At 44.0% G+C, this 20,837-nt stretch overlaps 3 protein-coding genes across 7 annotated transcripts in view; 1 reads left to right on the top strand and 2 right to left on the bottom strand.

Annotated features, from left to right (window-relative positions):
* Positions 1-2,879, bottom strand: part of ARHGAP40 (Rho GTPase activating protein 40) — a 44,498-nt gene extending 41,619 nt beyond the window's left edge. The window contains exons 1-2 of one of the 3 annotated variants that reach the window (XM_069807043.1): positions 2,583-2,704; positions 2,095-2,328 (exon numbers count right to left, since the gene is read on the bottom strand). In XM_069807043.1, the coding sequence (XP_069663144.1) occupies positions 2,095-2,156 (62 nt within the window). In that variant the 5' untranslated portion in view covers positions 2,157-2,328; positions 2,583-2,704. Of the gene's footprint in view, positions 1-1,743; positions 1,767-2,094; positions 2,329-2,582; positions 2,705-2,765 lie in introns of those variants that run through there. The other 2 variants (XM_069807050.1, XM_069807064.1) reach the window with 2 other exon arrangements.
* Positions 2,880-3,199: 320 nt separating this feature from the next.
* On the bottom strand, positions 3,200-9,051 carry ADIG (adipogenin). Of its 3 annotated transcripts, XR_011328787.1 has the most exons (4): positions 7,885-9,036; positions 5,786-6,087; positions 5,022-5,123; positions 3,200-4,505 (listed from the first exon to the last, which is right to left on the bottom strand). XR_011328787.1 is itself a non-coding variant. In XM_069807024.1 (3 exons), exons 1-3 carry the CDS (start codon positions 8,009-8,011, stop codon positions 4,260-4,262), a joined length of 675 nt encoding a protein of 224 aa, XP_069663125.1. In that variant the 5' UTR covers positions 8,012-9,027; the 3' UTR covers positions 3,200-4,259. The 3 variants fall into 3 exon arrangements, 1 of the variants encoding a protein (XP_069663125.1); XR_011328789.1 differs by lacking the exon at positions 5,022-5,123 and having other exon boundaries at positions 5,584-6,087; positions 7,885-9,051; XM_069807024.1 differs by lacking the exon at positions 5,022-5,123 and having other exon boundaries at positions 7,885-9,027.
* Positions 9,052-9,188: 137 nt separating this feature from the next.
* ACTR5 (actin related protein 5) lies at positions 9,189-20,459 on the top strand. The gene is made up of 9 exons (XM_069807021.1): positions 9,189-10,154; positions 11,085-11,314; positions 12,118-12,287; positions 13,140-13,357; positions 13,702-13,884; positions 16,528-16,650; positions 17,196-17,335; positions 18,231-18,363; positions 19,793-20,459. Exons 1-9 carry the CDS (start codon positions 9,771-9,773, stop codon positions 20,048-20,050), a joined length of 1,839 nt encoding a protein of 612 aa, XP_069663122.1. The 5' UTR covers positions 9,189-9,770; the 3' UTR covers positions 20,051-20,459.
* The last annotated feature ends 378 nt before the right edge of the window (positions 20,460-20,837 follow it).

Raw genomic sequence — 20,837 nt, 5'->3', positions numbered from 1 at the left:
CCCTTCGCTCCGTGCAGACAGGGAAGGGCACTGTTCCGTGGAGCAGTTTACACACGCAAGCACGTGTGAAGGGCTCCTCAGGTCACCACCTCATCCAGCCTCCTGCTTAAAGCAAGGTCAAAACAGAAGCTAGACCAGGACACCAAGGGCTTTTGCCAGTTGAGTCTCACAAAGGGCTGAGGTGCCACAACCTCCGTGGGCCCCCATTTCAGCACTCCCCTGGACTCGCAGGGAGCGATATTTTTCCTTAAGGCATGCTGGAGCCTCACCCATTTCAATTTATAAAGCTTTGACAAGTGACACGATTCTCCATCTAACTAATCAAAGATGCTATGAACAGGAAGACAACACTTTGGGGTTTTTCCTTCCAGCATCAAACCCACCATCTCAAAAAACGTGTCTTGGTTAAACCGAGAGCTCTGCTGCTGCCATTGCGCCCTCTTGGGGCACAAGGGACCATGAGCCAAATCTTCAGCGTTATTTTTCTACATGCAGCTGGACAGAAGAACCCCAATTCCTCTTTACTAAAAACAGATGTCAGCCAAGTTAAATCATCCCATGACTCCTCCAGGAGAAGGATGTAAACAGCCACAGCTCACCCAGCTGTTACTAAGAGAGGCCCAGCTGACAAGTTAGGGATCCCAACATGCTGCAAGACCTTATCCCAAAATGCTTTGACATACTACTTTCAGACATGTTTATCGCTTAAATCCATCAAAACACATTAGGTCATTTGAGCTTAGTGTAGATGAGAGTTTGGATCTTTTACTAACTTCTTCCAGAGTTTTGGGCTCAGAGGAGAAAGAAATGGGTATCTACATTTTTCAATGTAAAATGCTTTCCAATGCAGTCTTATGTTTAATAAAGCCCCCACCTCTGTAACATGCCTGCAAAGTAAATGCTTTACAAATAAGAAGGGGGGGGGGAGATTAAGTGATGTGCAAAAATTCATAAAACATCTATGGTACAGTTTGGTATATAGAAATGCAGGCTTCCACCTCCCAGGAGGCTTAACCTCAGCCAAAAGAAACTACCAAACTACAGCTCCCACTAATGCTGTGCTTGGAAATGTTCAATCCAGGTTTTGGTATCAAACTTTTTCAGCTAAAAAAACTACACACTTGCTACAGTATAGAAGTGCCCAGGGATGGAGGCTGCTGGGTGCATATGAGAAACAATGCTTTGCGCCAGGTGAACAAGAGACCTTACAGGTGAATTAAATCCAAAACCACAGAAAAGCCTTCACTGAAGAAAAAAAAAAAAAAAAAAAAAAAATCTATTTGCAGTCACTGCAGACAATCACACTGGCAGGAGTTCTGCTACAATATCCAAGTCTGCAAGCTCTAATGCTCCTGCTGATGCCCAGAAAACAGCTTTTGCACAAAACAGTGAAGGGAAATTAAAGCACAAATTCACTGATGCTATTCAAGTGCTTGCAGACTACAAGGCAGCTGAGAGGTCATGCTACATTTGCACTGTGAACTCCAAATCCTCAGCAAAAATAGGCACGGGGGCAGGCGTTACAGCTAGATTCAGGGAAAGAAATATTTTAACAAAGGTGGACCACAGCATGAAGTCTACAGGGTTCAAACTGAGTCCCCATGCCTGTAGGTCAGTGCCCATTCTCCAGGTCAGGTTGATACATCACCAACCTCTTCCAAGCAGCACAGACCCACAGCAGAGCCAAAATGGCCTTTCCATGCTACTTTTAGCTGAACTCACACACAAAAGTTTTATTCTTACCAGCCAAATATTTAGTCGTGCATTATTTCTCAGAGCTCAGAAACAGGAAAACCAGGTATAAACCACTGCTACCATCAGCATAGCTGCGGTACTGGGGAACTCCACAGGAACCAGTAATCCTCAAAGTAGGTTTCTCAATCAGGTTTTGCATGCTGGCACCCTCCTCCCTGCTACTACAGTGACATTGCAAGCAACAGCCAGCCCAGCCAAGCTAAAGCTATTCCGAGTGTATTTACACAGTCTAAACCTACCCAAAGCATATACTTTGGTATCACCAGGCTTTAAAACATCACCATGCAATACAAGAAGCAGCAATATTCTACTTGACCTTTAGATAGTTTACCTACTCACCTCAGTTCATCTACTTTGCGGTGATGATCCCAGTAAAATGGTTTTAACTTGAATTGTGGCATTTTGAGAACTGCCTCAAGATAATAAGGTTTCTTATTGAACTGAGATTAATGGAGAGTCCAACATATTCAAGTAGCCTAAACAAGTGAAATCCCATAGAGACAGGAGGCATTCCCAGCAATTCAGCTGCAAGATTAAGACCTTCTTGCCAACATGTTTTTAAGCGCACATAGACTAGGTGGAAAAGAGAAAAGCCTTGGGACTACCAGAAAACGTTCTTCTCGCTGGCTCAGGGAAGACAGCTTTGAGATGTCAGTAGGGGCTGCAGCTGAAACAATAACCCCACTCCCCGACGGGGCACGAGCAGCCAAATTCTGCAGGAAAAGCAGCAATTTCGCACCGAATCCCGTTACGGCGTCTCAAGCACCAGAAACCCCACGCCCCTGGGGCGCAGCCAGTCTCCCCACCGCCACCGAGCATCAGCCTACCTGGTCAGCTCAGCGCCGCAGACAATAGCTGCCGAGCCGGAGGAGAGAAAAAGACGAGACGGGAGCTCGCTCGACACCCGGCCGCGGCACGACGGCCGAAGCCGCCCCGCGGTACCGCCCGCACCCACCCGCCGCTCCTCCGAGAGCCCCAATCCTTCCCCGGGCTCGCTGGCCAGGACTCACCCCCGGGACAGGCGCGGAGCTCAGCGCCCAGGCGAAGCCTTCCCCTCCCTCCCTCCCTCCGCACCGCCCAGGGCGGAGGAGAGGGCCGGGCCGGGCATGGCCGCCGCCCGCCTGCGCGGGGAGCCCCCGGGCCCGGCCCGGCCCCTGCGCGGGCTCCGGGGGAGGCGGGCGAGGGCCGGGGCGGACCCCACGCGGGATTGCTGCCCGGGCTCGCCCGGCGCCGCCCCCGCGAAGAAGCGCAGCTGTAACCGGTCCCTCAGCATCCACCGCGGCCCCGCTCCCCGCTGGCAGAGCGGGAAGACACGGGGCATCGCCAAAGGAGAAGTACCCCAGGCCCGGGTCACCCTCCGCGGAGAGACGAAGATTTCCTCGGCAAACAGCCGAGGAACGGCAAATATTTTTTTTTCTAAATAAAGGACCTGCAAAAATAAAGGTGTGGACAAACAAGTTTTATTTAAGAGCATACTGCTCTGGACAAATATTTGAACATGTGGAGGTCAGGGGATGGGGAGGGAAGGACAAATACACATAAACAAGGCAGGCTTCATAATTAGTGCAGGCTAGTGTAGCTGTTACTCGATCTACCCATGCAAGGCTCCAGAGGGACACAGTTACTTCACACCATGAGCAGAGACAAACATTTTTCACAAGTAGCAATGCGCTCTTTAGGTTGTGACTTCCTAATTCAGGTCCTCTTTTTTTTAAAGAGTTTGTTGAACGTGCGCATCAACACCAGGAGCAAACAGCTCTTCTGCTCATAGCCCAACAACTGGATAAACCCTTAAGCCACAAAATCGTGGCTCATCCCAGCCCTACCAACATCCTTGTGGTCCCACTTAACTGGTTAAATCACGTTGTTGGTGTGAGTGCCTCTTTGGGCTGTAATCTAACCTTTTATCAGCCTGTCAGCTGCGCTGAAAAGCATATCCTGAACAGAAATGAAGGAAATGCATGCATAAAATCTGCTAAGGGCTTAATTATTTCTTGTTAATTGGAGGTAGGCTTGTTTCATTTGTTAGACCTGAGCATGGAAAATTTGTTTCCTACTTGGAGAACTGACAAGTTGGAGATCAGAAAAGTGCTAATTGCATTATGAGTAAAATAATCACTGGGCTGTACTGCATTTAAGCTCCAGCAAGAACCACTACCAAGAGCTATTGCCTTGATCTTATTTGTTCAAAATCAGAGACTTCAAAATGGTCAACAGAGAGTACCACTGTGGTCCTTATGAAAAAAGGAACTCATCCCTCTGTAAAGTCGAAGGGGGGCAGAGTACACACCCAAGCACTGGACAAGAGGCTGGCTGCTGTCATCCATTTAATATTTAGCATGTCAATACCGTTCACTCTGAAAGCAGCTGTTGTGACCCAAGTGCCTGTCCACTTAGTCTCGGGTAAGTTTCCTTTTCAGAGAATTAACCTCCCTCTGCCATGCTGCAGTAGCTCTCACTGATGCTGAGCAAGATTGCTGCTAACAGTCGTGGGACTACCTGCTTTATTTCCACCCTGAGGTGGTTCTCTGAGCTTCGTCACTCTGTTCCAGTTTCCTCCCCAAGACTGAAGCCAACTCTAGCCTCAGGGAGCCCAGGATTTTCACAACTTTTTCACCCAGCAAAACAAACAGCTGAGCCATGTAGATAATCAGAGAGGAAGGCAGCAGTTGAATCCTCAGGACATTAGAGATCTGGAGCAACTGGCAGCCAAAGTTCCAGGTGAGAGAGGAAAGCATGGTGCATAACAGCTGGTGAAGAAAAGGAAGAACAGAAGCATCATGGCAATGTTGTTTTCAGAAGTTCAATTTTCAGTAGGATATAAATGATTTGAGACCATGAATGCTTGTTCCCTTCCCTCATCCACCCAACATAACTAGCAAGCCTTTCAGTATGAGCAATATGTCCCACAAGAGACAAGTTTAAACCCCAGTTCTTCAAACTGCTGTGTTCAAATCAATACTTGCACATGTGAAGAGCTCTAGGAGAGCCAAATGGTAGCCTAGGCAAGTCCAAGCTCATTCTTAGCATTGTTTCTCTAGCCTTTGAACAACAACAATGAAGAAAAAAAAAACAAACCACACTGACTTGGTACTGCCTTGGTGGTGTTAACGATGTCAAAAATACTTTGACTTGAGCTATTCCAGCTTCAGGGTGTGCTAGTCAAACAACTGCAGCAATTTAAAATTATACCAGTCCTTAGCTATTCTAGCCTAACAAAGGTTACTGCTCCAGCAAACCTGGTGGAAGCAAATGTGAGTGAGTACCTCAGCTGCTGCAATTCAAAAATCCCAGCAATGTAAATGAGTAGACAGGACTGTGAATAGTGACAGTGGAAGCACAGACCAGCTTTCCCTTCTGAGCCCCTTCTGCAAAGGAACATACAGTCAAGGCACAGGGAAAGAGAAGACACACAAGACACTAAGCTCTTCCACTGCTTCAAATATATCTTTGGGGATTTGTATAAAGCTTAAGAGGATTGGGACTGCCATGTTTGCAAAGAGACTTCTGGCTTCGGCTCTTATTGAGCAAGTGAAATAAGTCTAATTTTTAGTCACATACTCCACTATAAGAAATCTGAAGCAGCTTTTAAAAATACATAATATCAACCATACATGCCAGGAGAGTTTCTATATACAGTTGAGTTAAACTTCTAATCTTACAGGAATAGGTAGCAATTTTCACTGTTTCAAATGCAATTCTCAAGGACTTTAAAAATATGTATACATACCTTTAAATATATATATACACACACCTTTAAATATATATATACACACATATTCATACAGTACACACATATGATAGTTATTCTGTACAATTTTGTGTTACCTTTACTTTGTCTACAACAGGAGTCATTCCAGATAGGGAAGATGGAAAAAAGTCTCTTGTTAGTCATTAACCTAGCAGAAACCAATCTTGCAGCTTTCTCTTACCCACGATGCCAGGGAGTCAGGCAGAGGTGAAAAAAAAATCAGAGCTAAGGCACAAAAGCAGTAGATATGCAAAGAGGTAGCCTGGTCACACTACTCACCATCACGATGTTACAGAAATTGCTCTTCTCAACCTGAGAATATCTTATCTTCTGGCTCTGAGACCAGCTGTCTGAGATTACAGCAAAAAGACTTTGCTTTTGGCTTTTTGCATTTGAGCTCAGATAAGCAGGCTTGGGCCTCAGTTTTTCCACAGATCCACTGGATTGCATCTCCTCTTGCATTTCTGTACTGGATGTGTCATTCTGGGTTTCTTCCTCTGTTGGTTCATCCTCAAATTTAGAGTCAGAATCAGGATCATCAGAAGATGGTTTCTTTATTTCTTCTACACTGGGCATCTGTGCTAGAAATAGGTTTAAAAAGAACATGTAAAATACCTGCACGCGGCGGCTTCTCCCTAGCTACAAGCCTTGCATGTTCCATCTAGGAGCTAGGCAAGGTTCTTCTGAATCTTCTTCAGTTGAAATAAAGGATTTCCAAACCCAACTAGGCAATAAGACGCCTATACAAGTGGTTGATTTTAACCAATTAGCTCTTAATCAACAACTGTATTAAAGGAGGAGCTGAAATATATACCACTTTTTACTTGTGCCAGCTGTGAACTAGCATAAAATAAGTGAATATGACTGAATTAGCCAGGAAGTTATTAAAAAGAGCACTGGCATTTTTTTCTGTCTTAAGAGTGATTGAGAAACAATTCAATGTTCTAATACTCTAAGCACACTAGTATATAAAAATGTAATGTGTCTAGTCTTATTGATTAAAATGCAATTTAGAGCATTTGTGAAAATCATTGGAGGCCTGGTGCTAATAATATACACTACAGGGCTGGAAATTGTGAAGGTAAACGTAGTAAGCATAACCTGAAAATCTCACTGAAAGCATCAAGACATTCCAGAGTTACTCTATCCAGGCAAAAAGCTGATGCTCAAGTTAAGTACATGGCACAGCTACCCTTTACTTATGTAAAATAGGTATTTTATCCTGCTTATCAGACAGCAGCAGTAAGCCATGCCTATGCTGCTCAGGGTAGCTTGTACAATTGTCACAACCTCTTATAACCTGCACTTTTTAATTATTGTGCTCAGTTACCCACAAGAGAGCACTGGAGCGTGTGGAGGGAAGATACTTTACTACTGAAGCAAGCAGAGGCTGTTTGAGCATCAGCTGTGTGCTAAGCCTGCAAAATGGGAGCTGAAAGTAAAAAATTCAGCATGCACACACATGGCAGGACAGGAAAGGAGGGAGGAGTACAAGCCTCTGGTGTGGTGAGTATCTCCTGTTCCTCTGTTGTCTGTGGGTATTGTCTCATTGTTGCTATTCCTATGGGATCTATTATAGGACTGGCTACCACATTATTAAGAACAGAGGGCACCAAACAGAAGTAAAGCTTGCTGAAATAAAATTTTGTTCTTATTTTCCCTCCTACAGCTGTTCTGCAAAGGCAAAATCACTGCTTTTGAACTTAAGATTGATTCCTCAGCTGGGATTGCTTATGCTCCAGCATTAGAGCAAACTAGCAAGGCTTTATCCTCATGAGTACATCAACAAAGCTACTATTAGCCTAAACCAAAGCCTGTCATCAGTTACTGACATGTTAGCAATAACAATCAGTGATGGATTGGAAAGAGGAGCAAAATACACAAATAAATGAAAATGCACATCCTGCTCCCTTCAAAAACTTTATATCAGCCTCAGCATTGATAAAAGAATCCCTTAACAGGTCCATGGTAACACTCCCCACCACCCAAAAAAAGAGAAGTGTAAGAGAACTATAATGCCAGAGTTTGAAAGTGTACAAAATTAGAGGGTTAGGTTTGCTTTCTAGGGGATTTTAAAATAGAAGTTTACACAAATTACTTGTCCTTTGCCTTTCTTAAATTAAATTACCTCTGAGAAAAAGGGAGAGAGTAAGGAAGAACAGTGGGCAGCAGCTTGCCTTATAGCCATTTTTAACAGAAAAGCATAACAGTTTGAGTTTGGTTTTCCATATGCTACCAACAGTACTAAAAAACCCTTTAGTTCCCTTCTGTGACAAGTGCCATTAGCCTAAAAATAGCTAGCAGAGCACTTTAAAGATGAAGCTAATAGATAAAGCTTTTATGCAGCAGCATTTTATCTGACCAACTGCAGAACTTACCTTCGTTAAGTAGAAGCTGTAGCCAGATAATCATTATGATCAACAGCATTACAAATGGCAAACAAAACCAGAAGAAAAGAAGAGGAAAGGTCAGCTCATTCACCAAAGGAACCAGAGGATACTTCATTGCTTGCTTCAGGTTACACTAAGTTTAGAACAGCTTGCCTGCTCTGCTTTACTAACTAGCTTTTAATAACTCTCATTGCATCACTGTGTTAAATCACAGGAAGACTGCTGATATACTCAGCATGGTTAGCAAAAGGGACAGCCCTGTGCTATGTAGGGAGGGAGTAATAAGGCTTAAACACAGGATAAGAACAACTGAGAAAACATCTGATTTGATTGTCCTTCCCTCAGCTGCTGTTTAAAGGATAAATACAAGTTAGGAAGCTTTCAAAGCTTATGTTAAAACAATAGTTAAAGGTATGTTTATGTCTTCAGATATAGGGGAGATAACCAAGCATTTCAGCCACTTTGAAACTGGGTAGCCAAGGTTGCTTTTAAGAAATCAGTAAAACAGAATCAACACTGCAGAGATGAGTAGAGGATGACTAGCTAGAAATTACTTCTCCCAGGCTCTATTATTTGACATGGAGCACAAATACGTCCCGTGTTAGCGTGGACTCTATTTTTAGCCTACTCTCTATGTTTCTATCTATTAATTAATCCATTAGGAAAATAAACTTTTGTATTTTAATTGCCTTTCTATCTCCCTTCCCTCCAAAAAAGGCAAGCTAGCATGGTTCATAGGATATGTGTCTATAAATGCATTGCTTAATAGAAAAGGAGTTCAGTAATGATCAAAGAAGGAACAGATATGTGACTTCGGTAACTTGATATTCATCACACTGTGTGTTTCTCCTTCAATAAAATAAAGCCATTATCTATTGCTTACCTCACAGGGGGTTGTTTGGCTAGATTAATTGTTTGTGTAGCTCTCAGTAAACCTGAGAAGACAGCAGCTATGTAAGTGCACATTATGAATGATTGCATGCATTTAACGTTTTTGCTTGTGTGCACGTGTTTGGTTTTATGTAGTAACAGCCCCTTGAAATGAGCCTTTTAATCCCAAGATCTAAATGAACTTTGCAAATTCTTATTAATTCAGGTTCATAACACCCCTGTGTGAGAAAAGCTATTATCACTACTTTGTGCATTGAGTAAACAAGGGAGAAAAGCCATTAATGACCTGAGCGTCAGGGATGCTAAGTATCTGCAGTTCCCATTTCGCACAGCGGGGGTTGCGGGTTGGTGGCATTGCTGAAAATCAGGCTGTTGGCGGTTTGTCTGCCCGTGCAGCGAGGAGACTGACGGAAAGGAGCGGAATGCGGGAGCTGTGATCTCCTCCGGTGTAACGCTGAAGCGTTTCTCTCAGTCCCGTCAGCGGGGCCTCTCGCTCTCCGCTCCGGCTCTTCAGGGCTGGCTTCGGCCGGCGGCCTCCCTTGCCCGCCCCCCCCCCCCCCCGCCTGCCCGTCTCCCCGGTGCCGGGCGCTGATCCGGCAGAGGCTCCTGGAAAAGGCCGGGAGGCCTCAGCCGCGGCTGGAGGGCTGTCTTCGGCAGGGAGACGTGCAGGCTGAACGCTGAGGAGGCCTGGGGGAAGCACACGCCGTGGGCGCGATCTCGCGGGGTGGTCTGGCACAGGCCGGGGCGGCGGGTTTTCGCCTCCAGGCAGGCGGCAGGCATTGGGGAGGTTTCAGGGTCCAAGTTCAACGCGGAGGGCGCGGGTGTCCCTGCGTGAAAGGGCAGCTGGGGGGGGGGGGGGTGCAGGCCCCGCGGCCCTCGGAGGAGCCGCAGCCGCCAGCCGGCGCTGCCCCTGCCCCGCCGCGCTCCGGAACGTGCGTCGGCTGCCCGCGTTCCCGGCCGGAGGGAGCCGGGGAGGGCGCAAAATGGCGGCGGCCTCGCGGGTGTTCGCCTTCCGCGACGCGCGCTGGGCCCCCGACCCGGTGCTGGAGCCGAGCGCGGCCGTGCGGACGCCGCAGCCGGTGCCGCTGGTGATCGATAACGGCTCCTTCCAGACGCGGGCGGGCTGGGCCTCCGCCGACCCCGCCGTCCCCGCCGAGCCCCTGCTGCGGTTCCGCTCGCTGGCGGCGCGCAGCCGCGGGGCCCGCGGCGGGGCCGGCGCCGAGACGCAGGTGGGCAACGACCTGGGGAGCCCCGAGCCGCTGCGCTGGCTGCTCCGCTCGCCCTTCGACCGGAACGTGCCCGTCCAGCTGGAGCTGCAGGAGCTGCTCCTCGACCACGTCTTCCAGCGCCTCGGCGTCGCCTCGCAGGTACCGCCGGGCGGGGAGCGGGGGGGCGGCGGGCCGGGGGGAGGCCCTGAAGGCGCCGCTGAAACCCGGGCCGGCCCTGCTCTGTGGGGGAGGTTGTGCCTAGGTGCGTAGTGGGAATTGGGGTGGGGGGGGTGGGGTGTCCAGCATCGCCCCTGGTTGTCCTGGGGCAGTGTCTTGTCCTCCTCTTCGCCGATACTCACGGCCTGGGTGGACGGGCCCTGAGGAACCTGCTGTGGCGACCCTGCCTGGGCCAGGTGCTCCCCAGGGGCGTCTTTTGAACCCCGCTATTCCCATGAGTTCTTCATAGTTTTGTGGTAAAACAAAAACGCGAGGAGGCGGATGCAGGGCAAGAGGTTTGGACTGCAGTGTCTTGTCAGGCTGTGGCTGAGAGCCAGCGTCCAGGATCGGTTTTTGAGAAGGACGTTAAGCATTACTAGTTTTGTATGGTGCCCTTATTCGAAGTGCTCCTTGACTACTTGTTTCTTACACCCAGCTGAGTTGAGAGTTGGTCCTCGGACCGTGAAGCCTTTTGCCTGCATGACACCACCAGTTTGGAAGCTTTACCTGGTGCTGAACTGAACTTCCACCAGTTTTCACTCATGTTTCGCCTCTTCATTTCGTAGATTTTGGTTACTTAGATTCTTAATAATTCGTTTAAGCTTTTAAAAATTTAGTCTCCTCTGCCCTTTGGAGTTTTTTTCTTTGGTTGAATTAACATTGGAAGTCTCGCTATAGACAAGACTTCTTTTTTTACCCTCTTAGACGCTAGATATAATTTAACTTACATGATTAATAGCCTGCACATGAAGTGCTTTTTCATTGCTGTTTTGGAGGAGTTCTTGCTGATCTTCGAAAGAAGCATCAAGGATAAGTATCCCTGGATTTTCCCTTCATACCTTTATTATTTTTCTTTTCGCTTGTCTCTTACAGGGTTGCGTTGATCATCCAATTGTTTTGACAGAAGCGGTGTGCAATCCTCTGTATTCGAGACAAATGATGTCAGAGCTCCTCTTCGAATGTTATCAAGTGCCAAAAGTGTCCTATGGAGTAGATAGCTTGTACAGTTTTTACCACAATAAAAGGCAGAACTGGCCCTGCAGTGGTTTGGTAATATCTTCAGGTTACCAGTGTACGCACATTTTGCCTGTCTTAGAAGGCAGGTGAGTTCTTGGCGTGTTAAGTACGGTGCAGCCTCTCTTTGTCAGTCATTGACTTTTCAGTGATGCAAATACCCATTCCTCTAGCATTCAGTATTCCAGCTCCTGCAGTATAAGCTGTTATCAGGTCTTAATTTATACTGACGAGTTAAAACTAGGTCTGCAGATTTTGCTAAGTTACTTTGAATTGAAGAAGCAGTGCTGTCCTTGTATGTGTTGCATTTTTAGTTACTATTGCTGCGTAGATCTGTACTTTCAAAAGTAGAAGGGAATGTCTGCCCCAAGTAAGATCAGGCATTAAAAAACATGTGTTAGGTTTTAAAGCAGCTTTGGAACAAATGAAAGTGCTCTGTGAGACTTCTGCGGTTCTTGAGGCTTTTATCATTCTGATTATGCTGTTATGTTGCTCTACTATTTTTTTTTTTTAAATCCTTAACTGCAGGAGGTGGCTGGTAGATACTTCAAATTTTCAAGGGTTACACCTGGCCAAAAGGTTAAAGGAACTACTTTTAGCTCCACTAACCATCACTTCCCTTCTTAAAATAGAACATTTCCTTGCTGTAGCCAAAATTATTTAATGTTTGGGTTTTTTAAAGCAGAACAGCCTTTCAGAAAGCATCTGCAATAAACAAAGTAGTGATTATACTTGTTGTCTGGTAACTGAATCTTGAAATATTTATCTGTGAATATTCATCTGTCTACTTGACCATATCAGAAATTAAATAATACTGGGCAAAGTAGGATGTCTGTTTTACACAGAACTTGTGGATCTCTCCAATCTCAGTTGTGTCTCTTTGTTTTTTCAGGTTGGATGCTAAAAACTGTAAACGTATTAATCTTGGAGGGTGTCAAGCAGCTGTATATCTTCAACGCCTCCTTCAGCTGAAATACCCAGGACATTTTGCTGCCATCACTCTCAGTCGCATGGAGGAAATACTGCATGAGCACAGCTACATTGCAGAGGACTATATAGAAGGTAAAAACAGCTGTAATTTACCACTAGGTAGTGTTCATTCAAACTTAGCTTTGTCCTTTCTATCCCTTGTTCTAAAGTTGGCTGGAATTCTGGCAGAAATACTCTACTACTATTTTGCTTTCTTTATAGCTGTCTTTCTGGTAATCTGCCTCATGGGAAATGCCTGACAACAGTTTTGAATTTAACATTAAGAGAGAAACAAAATTAAATTACAAAAAAAAAAAATCTGTATTAGTTCAAATTTCTCTGTGAATAAAAATTTGGATTATTTCAGAGGAAAAGAATTTAAAATGAGTTTAGTTTATTAGTTACTTTATACTTCCAACAAAACATTAAATTGATTAGGATTATTTCTGCATCTGGCCATGTTTCTTACCTGCTTTAAGGTTTCCAAAATTGCAGAGACACTTCTCGTGACTTTTTGTGAATTAAAGAAGTTTTAAAATTTCCATGGTAAGTGTCATCTTAAGTAGTGGCCGAAGAAAAGAGTTTTCTTAAATTTGTCACTTGTGAAAGAGCTTGCAGAAGTCCTTAGAAACATGTGAGAACTCTCCCTTACCTTGGGAAGAGAGAAGAGACAGTAGTATGCACTTCAGACTTCTTAGTACTTCGTGTTTCCTGCATGCTGGAGATCAGAGCACTAAGGACCATGTGCACTGAGTATGTGACTGGAAGGTAGTGCTCTGAGGGGGTAGCTAAATATGGGGGTGGCTGCCAAGAGGTGACAGAATCCTAGGCTGCACCGTTGTTGCCTTCTTTTTTCTAAGTCTGAACTTAGCGTGGAGTGCGTACAACATGCGAATCATCATTTTCAGCCTGGCAAAACAGTTATTTTGCTTTCAAAACATTCAGAGCTACAGAAGTGGCGGTCCCCAGAGTACTATGAGAACAACATGCACAAGATGCAGCTGCCTTTCTCTAATAAGCTGCTGGGAAGCACTTTGACATCAGAGGAAAAGCAGGAAAGGCGGCAGCAGCAATTACGTCGACTTCAAGAACTGAATGCGCGTCGTCGAGAAGAGAAGCTGCAACTTGACCAGGAGAGGCTGGATAGGTTACTATACGTACAGGTAATGAAGGCAAAGTTTTCTGTGTGATCTTTTGTGAGGAGGGCAGGCTGCCGTCAGAGCTTTATCAGAAGGTCATGCATCACCGTAAAGAAGCTCCGACTGTCCCATGTGTTTCCTGATAGGAGCTTTTTAAGGTTACTTGCAAGATAAGAGGGAGAGATTACTGATGCAGAGGATGCTTCCAGGTTCTGAAAAATACTGCTTTTGTGAAGTATTTTGAATGCTGCCAAACTGTGCACATCATAATACCTAGTAATGAAGGCAAAGTGTCTGTACACATACAGTTGACAGATAATCAATTACCCTGTGTTGTTCATCACAGCTAACTCTGTATCTGTCTGTAGGAACTTTTAGAAGATGGTCAAATGGATCAATTCCACAAAGCTTTGGTGGAGCTGAACATGGACTCTGCAGAAGAACTTCAGTCTTACATCAACAAATTGAGTCTGTCTGTTGAACAAACAAAGCAGAAAATCCTACAGGCAGAAGTCAATATCGAAGTAGATGTTGTGGACAGCAAGCCGGAGGTATAATGTTTTCACCAAGTCAGTCCTCCTCTTATCTCTGGGCGAATTAAGTTTCTATGCTTGAAAATGTACCCCTTCAGACTTTTATTGATGAACTAAGCTTTTCCTTTAACACATTGCAACTCATTGTTAATTTGGCAACTGTCTGTCTTTTTTTCTAGCTTTCCTATGCAGCTACAGAAAGTGACAGTTTTGATTTTGTAGAGTATGCCTGAAATCAGTAACCCTTCTTGTGCTGTTCTGCACTGTGCTCTGGGACATATCTTATAGTTTGATTCCGTATAGTTGTAAGCATAATCTTTAGGCTTCCTGACAGTAGTTGAAGTATAGTTATGTGAAATCAGTAAGTTTCCTTAAAAATTTCTTGCACATCTTTAAGAAGTTGGAGAAAAAAGAAAATAGCCCTAGTGGGTTGGAGAAGGTACCACTGAAGGTACCACTGTTTTCCTTTGTGCTAACTCATGGCAGCATGTGCCAGCCACTGTCCTTACTTAAGGTTGACTTGCTACAAATGCAGCAGCTACCATAATGATTTTGTTCCTACTTTAAACAAACTTCTAACTCTGCTTTTGCATTAATTTTGGTGAGATATGTGGGCCCGGTATGTTAAAGATTCCGTGTGTGTGTCCCCGCCCCGGTATCTGACAATTAAATGACACAGATTTTTAAGTACTTAAACCTCAGGTGGTTATAATCCTAAGACAACTATCCTTAAATGTCAGTAGCCTTCTATTAAAGATATAGAAGAACCTATCAAGCTTTTTGTTAAAAACAGTATTTTTTTTTTCTTTCTGTTCTTCCCTTTCAGGTGCAGAGAACTTTATGGTAAATAACTAACCCTTTGCCTTCACTCTGGCTATCTTTTTTTCGTGCAGCTAAGGAGCATGTTCTATTTTATTTACTTAACAATGAAAGATTAATTGCTACACTTGGTTGTTGGAATTGTCTTGAAGATGAGAAGCTTATTTGTTTGCGTTGCCAGATTAATACAGGCCCAGCACCTAGCAGCTGCTTCTAAGAGATGGTCTAAGGCTGTTCATGCATTTACTTGTAATTCTTTTTCAAGTCACATGAGGTAGAGCATTTTTAGTTTTACCAGTCTTTGCTCAGGAAAAGGTAGAGAAAAAAAACAAAATTGAAGCACAGAGGAGAGTGGTGCCAGATATAGAAGTTCTTATGTCTTATATGGAACTTGAGATGAAGCCAAAACTAGCAGGTGAGCTGATATCTTTTGGGTGTTATATTTTGCTTATCCTTATCAGTAAAGCTTGTGTAAGAATCAGAGTGACTGCGTTTGAGCAAAATTGAGGTAGATAATGGTCTTACCATAGTGGTAAAGAATCTTTCTGCCTTCTGTCAAAAAAAGTTGTTCTAGAAAAAGATAATTGAAAGACTATCAGCTGCTTGTAATTTTGCTCAGTGGTTGTGCCTAAGTTCCAACATGCCTAAGTTCTAACATGTCTGTCTTGGATCCCACGCTCCGCTTCTTTACTAGGTATAGTCTCAGACCTTGGAATCAATCCACATCCTTTTTATTTGGTCTATGCTTTGTGAGAGCACCTACAATTATCACTGGATCCATTTGTGAAGATAGGCCATCCCTCTGTGGCTGTGTAAAGGAGTCTCAAAGCTAATTATGTTGTCCTCGGGTCTGTGCCAGGTCTTTAGCTGTTTCTGTTGCTGCTGTTTGTTTTTTTTCTTTAAGACATGAAAAGAAATGGATTTAGCAAAGCATAAGTGTTGGAGATAACTTCAGGTGACTACCGTTTGTTTGCTGTAACAATGAACACTGCTTAAACTTCGGTTTGAGTAATTGCTTGCGTTTTAAGTGGATGTAAAGTAGATACTTGAGAATTTAAATAATCTAGTTTATCTCATTCTGGTGTTGCTTGCTAGACATTGCAACAAATGTTTCAAGTTTAAAATAACAAAACCAAATATGTAGCAATGACATCACAAAGGTAACATTGTAACCCAAAATTAAATTATATAATTAAAAAGCTGCTCCTACTTCACAACAGTGAAGTACTCTAGGATTTTGAGTGATGCTTTTCATTAAGAAGGAGCTTTGGGAGTACCTTCACATCTCTGTATCATATAAGGGCTTTTGGTATATCCCGGGTGCAAATGCTAGGTGGTTGAAACTGTCAAGAATTGTGTGGTGACTTTGTAGCTAGCAAATATTTGTTTTCCAGTCCCACACAAGTAAGGCTGGGAATGTAACGGTAATTACAGAGCAGTTAGAGGTGCTGGGAGTGCACCAAGTTTTAACCAATTTAAAAAGCTATTTTATTAAGTTTTAGTGTGTTGTTATGTTTAAGATGCGGCTGGCTAGGATCCTGGCAGTCAGCCTGTTGACTGAGGCCTTTTAATTTCTGAGCTGGCATCACGATAAATTTATTGAAAGTGTTTGATTTTTATGCTTTGAGTGAATGTCTGTCTTAACATCTGTTTTCTGGGTTGTTCACCATTTTGATTGTCATCTTCAGTGTGGAGAATGGCCTATTTGGTTTCAGGCATGTTAAAAGTTGAGATTTGAGGAAATCGGCACTGAATTTTCCAAACGTGTTACCAGAATGCAAGTCATATATGTGCCTAGCACACCTGAGCTAACCTGCCATAATATACCTTCTCTGTTTCCAGACTCCTGATTTGGATCCATTAGGCAGTGAACAGTCACTGGAGGATGTGGAAAGTATTAATGAGTTTGAACCTCTGTTTGCTGAGGAACAGCCTGAAGTTGAGAAGCCTGTTGCTGCAGTGCAGGTTTGATTTCTATATCTACACCTCGTGCCAGAGGTTGCTGCCTCCCAGTTGTCCAGCGAGTCTGCTAACATTTCTCCAAATGCAAATCTTATTTGCCTGCTCTTGGAAGAAATGCTTAAACTATCTGAACAGGACATTGAGAGGAGAAGTCCTTGCAGTCTTAGCTGATGGTTTAGAACGTGAATATACCCACTTGGGTCACTCTGCAGGCAGTGCCTGTTGTAGCAGTGCCATGTTATTAGGGGAAAAAAAAGTCCTGCTCAAGTATTTTTTGTGTATAATCCACAGCCTAATATCACATCCCAGTGGACACAGCTTTCAACTTGTGAGCTTGAGCCTTAGGATTGAGTGGCTCCAAACTGAATAAAGTATAGGAGAAGTCCAGCTTCCTTGGCCTTTTGGAACCTTTTACAGCATGGCTCTTTCTCTGTGAGAGCATTACGATCTCTTTCTTGTACAGAATTGTTTGTAAACTTTGCTTATTCTAGAATATTACTGTTCTTTAATATAATTTCCCACCACTTTTCAATCTCATCTTTTTAAAGCCCGTGTTTAACCTGGCAGAATATCACCAGCTTTTCCTTGGCACTGAAAGAATCAGGGCTCCAGAGATTGTCTTCCAGCCCTCCCTGATAGGAGAAGACCAGGCTGGTATAGCAGAAACCATGCAATATGTCCTTGAGAGGTGAGTTTACAAAGCTACTTGGCACTTACTTCAAACAAGCTAGTCTTGTTTTGATGCAGCTTTTGCAATACTGGTTACTTAACAATAATTTGAGAAAATATGTTTGAATAGTTCTTTTTGGTGGGGTTGAGCATTGCAGTTTAGACATGTCTTCCTGTTCTGAAAACCACATGTAACTCTGCTTGTCTTAAGTCAGTGGTCTGCAAACTTTTTTGATTGATTACTCCATCAGTAAAAAATTTTGGGGCACAGACCTCCAATATATTTATATTTATAAATTATATACAGGTACTACTCAACTAATATATTATGCACGTTTTAAAATGTATACAAAAATAAAAATTAAAAAATGATGTGATAAAGGTGAAATAAACACTGTTTTAATTTATTTATTTATTAATGGTACAAAACATATCTTCTTCCTGTACCCTGATGGATTGTCTGGCACACACCCCACTTTGGAGACCCTGGGTCCAACTTGTTATAGAGGGAAACAACAAACCCTTGTAAACATCCATGCCACGAAACAATGAGCTGGCATTCTCTGTTTGTGCGAGACCAAAGTCAGGGGTGACGTTTTAAGTTATGATATAGGCATGCTTTCTGGACAACTATTTCTAGACAACTTAGCATTAGCAGAATGTCGCCTCTGAACTATATGAACATATGAGACTGCATTTTCTGAAATGTAAGAATTCCAGCTCTACAGAGTTGTTGATTTATGGGGTTAAGGAATTTTTTTTTCCAGAAAGCGAACACAGTTTTCATGTTAGGGAAGTGAAGGAAGTTTCTCAAAGTGAATCCTGAATACAAGGTATCAGTATTCCCCATAGTGGTTCAGCTCATAGGAGGGATGTCCTTGAGAAAGGCTGAAGTTGGTTTTTGTTCCTTGTAGGTATCCAAAGGAGCAACAAGCTATTCTTGTCCAGAACGTTTTTCTCACTGGTGGAAATACAATGTACCCTGGACTAAAAGCCAGAGTCCAGAAGGAGCTCCTCGAAATGAGGCCGTTCCAGTCGTCTTTTCAGGTACATGTGTTGACATGATGTTTGCGTGAACAGCCTGTTCACCTATGTTCAAAAGTAGTTTGGGTTGGGAGAGGTATGGAGAAGGTGTACTTCATGCGTGGGAATGGATAGTGTTTTATGACAAGACAATGCGAACAGCTTTTTTGACCTGAGAAGATGGTTAAGCAAAGATACAGTTGCTCTTTATGGACATTAGAGTAGGGTCGATGCCTTGGAAAAGGAAAACCTGCTTCAGCTAAAGGACCATGCACACACAAGCATGTTTGGCTGGAATTTGCAGATTGATTTTTTAGGATTGGGACAGTTACTATCTGGAACAAGTCACCTTTGTTAGGAGTAGTTGCTGGGAAAAACTGCTCACTTCAAAACTAAGTTACACGTTCTGTTTGTTACATGTAATGACTGTCTGGGACAGCAGCAAGGGATTCAGTGGGTATCCTGCAAACCTGTGATCCTTTGCAACTTTTTTAGTAGCAAGCAGGGTCCAAGTTGTGCAAGTCCCAGAGTTTGCCATGCATTTTGTAAGGAGACTTGCTGTTCTGGAACCACCTTGTCTCCTCAAATCTACTATCTTCCTGAATAGAAAATCAGGTTATAAACTGGGGAGAGAAAAAAAATCAGTGCAAATATAATCTTGTGATTCCACAAGCCATGTTTTGTACAGTTACTGTACATAGCTCTGAGCCAGGTGTGACTGACAGAAACTTAGTTACAGCCATATACTTGGTATTTTTAGGAAGGATATTGCTTGCTAAGATTTGAGTATGTAACTTGTGTCTGTGGGAAGAAAATGAATGCATTTTCATCTGGTTTTAATGTCACTGCTTGGAACTGACCAAGAGCTTCCTTCTTTCCATTAAAATATGGTCCATAGTGTGGTTCTATCAGAACTCTGTCACTTCACAGATATTGCACATGGGATTTACATGGTGTGTAGACTAGTGAGCCCATAGCTGAACCAGGAAAGCAGTTCATGCTACAGTAGTAGGAGTAGTTTAAATGGAAGTATGAATCTACACCAGTGGAAAGAGCATGTGTGGTTCTTGCCCACATACTGCTATTTCTTAGCCTGCAGTATTCCTCCCTGTTACTTCAAGCAGGGAGGAAGTTTTACTGGAGCACTTCTTTTGCTGTACCACCAACTCTTCCAGCATTGGCTTCCAGCTGTGAGGGCCATTGGTAGTGAATGTGATACAACCATGTGCTTTCTCAACCTGTAGAAAAAAAGCAGGCTCATGGAGAATTGATCTCAAGGTGAAAACACACTTCAAACCTATTCCTTACATTACTCTTCCCCAGAGGCACTGAATAATCAGCTCAAACTTCTGAAATTCAGTGGTTTGTGTCATATACCCCTGTAATCAGGGAAACAAGGGCTTTTCTCTCCTGTGTTGAATTGACATGGTGGTTCTGTTTTCCTTCTATCCAGGTTCACCTTGCTTCCAGTCCTGTTTTAGATGCCTGGTATGGGGCTAGGGATTGGGCAGTGGAATACATGACCCGTGAGGAAGGCTGGATAACCAGAAAAGACTATGAAGAAAAAGGGGGAGAATACCTCAAGGAACACTGTGCTTCAAATGTCTATGTTCCCATTCGCCTTCCAAAGCAGGCCCCACGGGCAGCAGAGGCATTAGCACCTAGCAGAGCGCTGACATCCAGCACAGGCAATCCTTGTGAGCAGGCTTAGCACCATGCCTTTGTCACAGACCCTCGGATGGAGATAAGAGTGCAGAGAAAAGAAGAGTTACTGGTGTGCAGTATGAGCTGTGCATGGAGTGCAGGCCTCACCCTAGCCTTGCTGGCTGCTCAGAGAGCACTGAGCATCTCATCCAGTCGCTTGAAGGAAGAGGGCAAGCCATGCTGGGGCGACAGCTGGCATGGTCATAGCACCGGCAGCGCTTAGTGCTGCTCATGCATAGCACAGGAGTATGCATCAGTAAGGAGGAGCACAACAGAAGTGCATTCCAGAGAAAAATACTATCTTATAAACTGTCATAGTAAGACTCAGGTTTTTTTGAGAGTATATGTTTTACAGTTTTTTTTAAATTTAATTAAAATGTACAGGTTGTCTACTGCTTTTATTGCATGATCCAGAAGCTGGGCTTGTTTCAAGCGAGTCAATCCAGCAGGCGTCACCCTTGCTCGCTGCAGTGAGCGTTTGTCAGGACATGTTGGTCAGGATGCATCCTGCTGCTGGAGGCCAGAGAGGCTAATCTGTGCCTTTCTTCCTGAGGCCGCCTGCACTCACGTCTTGTTTGACTTCCTGCCTGCTACACACTTTCTGCTAAACCACTGCCCAATAAGCAGTGGGATATCAGATACTTTTTGACTTAATTTATGTCAGTAATATCAATGTCTTGGTTGAAACTGGAGACCTGGTGACATAAAGCACTGTCCAGCTATACAGACAGAACTCTCCATAAAGCACAGTCCAGAACGACTGCCAAATCTTGTGCAGTCCTGTGGTGGGTTGA

This window comes from Haliaeetus albicilla, chromosome 2 (genome assembly GCF_947461875.1).
Source record: "Haliaeetus albicilla chromosome 2, bHalAlb1.1, whole genome shotgun sequence".
Lineage (NCBI taxonomy): Eukaryota > Metazoa > Chordata > Aves > Accipitriformes > Accipitridae > Haliaeetus > Haliaeetus albicilla.
This window is presented reverse-complemented; position numbering and strand designations above follow the sequence as displayed.